Raw genomic sequence first — 4,777 nt, 5'->3', positions numbered from 1 at the left:
TCTTTCGTGGCACTCTTCGAAACGACCAATATGGCTCTCTCTGTAATATAGATGAAAATGTGAATGTGAATGAAAAAATGGCATTTTCGAGATGTACAAACTTACTGGTCAACAATGGGCCCCAAATTTCCGATATTGAATCAACGAAAGTCAATGCTGTTTTGAATATACCAATCGATTCGGTTGATGAGTATGGAAACGTTTCCCATTGCCATTGCAATCGATTCATGAGCGCGGCATGCGACAGTCGAACACCTTTTGGAACTCCAGTGCTACCAGATGTGTAGAGGACCAAAGCCAAGTGTCCACCGCTAGCCGATTGCAGCTTTCGCGCATCGGATATATTTGTATCTTCATGGTCCATTAACAAACCTTTGAAAAAGGAATATGAAGAAGCGTTTGCATTGCAGAATAAACTGCGACCAACCGCATCGTTATCGTAAATGACGAGAGTCGGTTCCGTTTCCCGCAGAATGTGGTCAATGCGACTTCTGGGAAACTTTACGTCGATGGGTAAGTACGCGGCACCCGTTTTCAAAATGGCCAACAAAGTGATGATGAGTTCATCGCTTGGAGGCATGCACACGCCAATAATCCAATCACCATCGGAATTCGGTTCCAATTCGCTCGTGCTGATTCGATTAAGTAACACGGCGGCTAGTTGATTTGCGGTCTGATTGAGCTGATTGTAGGTGAGCTGGCAATCCTCGTCGCAACAATTGCCGAAAATGACAGCTGGTTCATTTCCACACTCCAATGAATTCAAGTTTGCCTCGAAAATACGATGCAATCGATGTGTATCTCGATTTAATCCTTTTATGATTGATATTTCTGGATTTGATTTGATACCCATTCCGTGTACGACGAGCTTTTGATTCTGCAAAAATTACCAAAATGGTTTTTTATTTCAATTTATAACTCAATCAAACATGTGTTTTAAGATTGCTGAGCATCTCAGCATTTCGTAAGGCACGGATATATCCGAGCATATCGACGACGCATACAGTGGCGTGCGTTGCTACGCGCAGCCGCAACGACTCGACCGGAATGTGTATGTTGTTGCTGCGTGCAGCCACATCAACTGAACACACTTCGGTCGAGTCGTTGCGGCTGCACGTAGCAACACACGCCACTGTATTATACAGTATGCTTCGTCGATATGCTCGGATATATCCGTGCCTTACGAAATGCTGAGATGCTCAGCGATCTTAAAACACATGTTTGAACTCAATTAAAATTTCGACCAAATAAAACCATTTTTATTCGATAAACTTTATGTTTATAATACGTATTGCTTCAAGAGCAAAATTATTCCGTAGGTTATCGTTATTTTGCTCGCTATTTTCTTTCCTCTACTAAAAATTAGAGGAAAATAACAATTCATGTATAGACGACTAAAATATTGGCCGTTTTTTATACTCAACTCTTGATTATGGCGGATACTGCGATATAAATTCAATTAAATGGCCTAGACGGTGTTGGAACATTTATATTTAAATGGTTGCGTTAGAATTTTAATTCACCTACTCTACTTGCAATGATTTTCCTTAATAAAGGCTAGGTACCTCAAATATAGTGTGACAAAATGAATTAAATGAATCGAATTCCATAACAAATTAATCACTGCATTTAAGTGTTACAATCTTTATTTCAATCTTACCTACCGCCTTTCTTCGTTTGTATGTCTTGTTATAACGCACAAAAAAAACGCTAATCAGAATAAATTCTTACACCACTTATCTATACCGAATTGAAACGTAGTTTTTGTTAAAAGAGACAGCACGAAAAAGTAGCGGCAAATTATGGTCATATTTCAATGTTACATTGCCCATTGCCTATAACTTCAAAATCATATTACGGAATCGAAATTAATCTAATGCAATGTACATAGATTTATTTCCTTTAAAATAAACAAAACACTAGTTGATGTCTGTTTATATTTCAAACTTCAAAATTTATTCTTTTTTTGCTGGTGTTTGATCTAGAATGAATTGAACCTTTCATTGCAATACACTAATTAAATGCAGTGATTGCGATATCGTTTTCAGCATCTCACAAGACAACTGAAAGTGATTTAGCAATCACTGATCAAATGGAAAAACAGTTCTTTCGAAGTCATTCCTCGTGACAAAAGCGAACACAAAACCAGTAATATCAATTTTAGAAATTAACTTCGGAGCGATTCGGACTTGCTTTTTTGCATTATTATTAACTAGGTTCTGAAGCGATCCGTAATGATTTTCTGAAATTGATAACACTTGTGTTCGCTTTCGTCACGAGGAATGACTTCGAAAGAGCTGTTTTTATTTGATAACAGAATTTAATTCAATTCTCAGCCAAACAAACCCAATTGATATCGTTGACATATGAAAGAAAAATGCTGAAAATAGATAGTCTGAAAAAATATAATAACGATTGAACATGAATCAATCATTACAGAATCAATATTAAGATTTTCCCACCAGATATTCCAAAACAACTATGCTTTCTTAGTTAAATAGACACGTTACTACATAATATTTTGATTATAAATAACTCTATCGAATGCACTAACATTTTGCTGAAACATTTTTTTCTTCATTTGTTGATGAATATTCCTATACTTTTCAATAGTAGTTTTATGTGAATTAGACTTGCAAAAAAAATTTGGCGCAGAATAAAACATATAAATAATAAAAAGAATTACATTGGTAATCCCGAACTTTTCCGTACCGTTGGCCTGCGTTGTCCGTAGGTACTTTTGTTTGTTTTTGTGAATTTTCTTGAAATAAAGGCAGTGAAAATGTAATAATAAAAATAAAGTGAAAAATCGGTCACTTTAACTAAAACTTCAACAATTTTGTATGAGAGGTACCCGTAAACCGATTCTCATTGGCTTCAAACTTTCTGAGGTTTCATTTTTTGGAGAAAACATAAGATATAGAAAATTTCGGCAAAAATTGAGGACAAAAAACTAAACTTCTGCAAATGCGATCAACATGAAACTTTCAGAATCTTATTTTTTCTCCAAAAAATTAAACCTCAGAGAGTTTGAAGCCAATCAGAATCGATTAACGGGTATTACAAAATTGTCCAAAAATAGGTAATTTTAGTCAAAATTTCAAAAATTGTGTATGGGAGGTACCCGTAAATCGATTCCGATTGGTTTCAAACTTTCAGAATCTTATTTTTCTCCCAATGAAATCCCTCCCACAGTGTTGTAAAAAGATAAATTTTAGATAGATAAGATAAGATAATATCTTATCTTTATCCTAACATTGCTTTCTAATAGTCTTCTTATCTATTATCTTTATCTAAATGGCATATTTTTTGGTTATCTATTTGTGCATTTCATAGATAAATTTCAGATGGTTAGATTTTCATCAAATTCAATTCTTTTAACTAAATTCTTAAGAAATAAATACTTCAATTTATCTTTTTTTTTATTCTTCAAACCGATAATTATTATTTTTTCAAGTTGCTATCGAATAGACAATGTCAGTGAGTTTCTCACCTAAATTTTATATTAATACAATCGCTTTGCTTCATTTAACAATTTTTGGTTGTGTTTCATTAAAAGCGCCTGCTCAAAGTGAATCGCGGAAAGTTTGTTTCGACTCGGTGTAAACATCAAACCACTTTGACTGAATACTCTTTCAACCGGCCCTGAGGAGGAAAGAGTTGTGTTGTACTTGAAATACTTGTCTTACATGTGGATACTCGTCCAAAATTGAGTTGTCATTCCAAATTTCACATAAGAAACGAGAGACCTCGGATTCAAATTCACTTTCGATTGAGTTCCTACGAATATTTCTAGAATACGATATTATGAAATCATCTTGCTGCATATCGTGATCTCGTTCTTCTTGGGTGATATTCGTAATGTCACTTTTCAATTTCTTGCACTCAGCTATAAAGGTGCTATTTCCTAGGCTGTCGATTGTAACCGATTCTTTTGTGATCGGTGGACGATTACAATCGGTGCCGATCTTTTCAAACCAATTTCCTAGGTCGCCGATTACGTCACCGATTTTCTCATAAATCGGCGCCGATTTTTTTGCCAACGAACTATGTTTGTTTGAGAATTAAAATGTTTCGTTTAAAAAAGTGCAAACACACAGCAGCCAAAATACCGATCTATCGCATTTTACGCACATTTACTTTTTTCACATTCAAATTTGTTTGTTGAAAAAGAAAATCAATTGAGAATTGACCATTTTTTGTTATTGATTGAATTTTGACGTTTTTTTACAGCGACAAATAGAAGTGATTCTTTTTCTTATTGAAAAGAGCGCTTCAGTATTGTAACAATTCTCTTTTGTAACGTTTTATGCATTCAATGTGGAGTGTTTATAATTTCTTGGAAATGTACGGGAGAAATAGCTATAGATATAGTTATTGCTATAAGAAGGCACCGTATGCGACGACACTTTCTCGATACAGAGAAATTTGATTCAATGCAAAACGCAACAAGAGGGTTTTCATTTAAGTATGTTCGCTGCTCTTCAGTCTGAATCGTACGAATAGCGGCAATGCCGAATATAAACAAAACACGCCGATAACGAGCAATACACACACATGAATCTGTGTATTTGATGCCGTTCTGCGCGTGTATTGAACAATAGAGCTATAGTAGAGCCGCTGAGAATGAGAACAGCTGAAAGCATACATATTCATCCGCATTGATATGATTAGTTTGCGATGGCTATGTATTTCGGTTTTGTATGCTTAAAATTGAATGTGTTTTCGTATCTCAACGCTCCGCTTCACTCAGCACCAGCATTGACATTGAGAGTGG

The 4,777-nt window shown here is 35.3% G+C and overlaps 1 protein-coding gene across 1 annotated transcript; it reads right to left on the bottom strand.

Annotated features, from left to right (window-relative positions):
* Positions 1-4: 4 nt before the first annotated feature.
* LOC129579758 (beta-alanyl-bioamine nonribosomal peptide synthetase ebony-like) lies at positions 5-4,279 on the bottom strand (the record flags this gene model as incomplete). Its single annotated transcript, XM_055469925.1, has 3 exons — positions 3,690-4,279; positions 106-877; positions 5-40 (listed from the first exon to the last, which is right to left on the bottom strand). Coding segments are annotated over exons 1-3 (946 nt in total), but the record flags the coding sequence as incomplete, so codon positions are not given.
* Positions 4,280-4,777: the final 498 nt, after the last annotated feature.

The sequence above is a fragment of the Sitodiplosis mosellana genome, unplaced genomic scaffold, assembly GCF_009176505.1.
Source record: "Sitodiplosis mosellana isolate CC-2019 unplaced genomic scaffold, AAFC_SMos_1.0 Smas_scaffold_6520, whole genome shotgun sequence".
NCBI classification, from domain to species: Eukaryota; Metazoa; Arthropoda; class Insecta; order Diptera; family Cecidomyiidae; genus Sitodiplosis; species Sitodiplosis mosellana.
The sequence above is the reverse complement of the archived record's forward strand: the minus strand, read 5'-3'. Positions and strand labels throughout refer to the sequence as shown.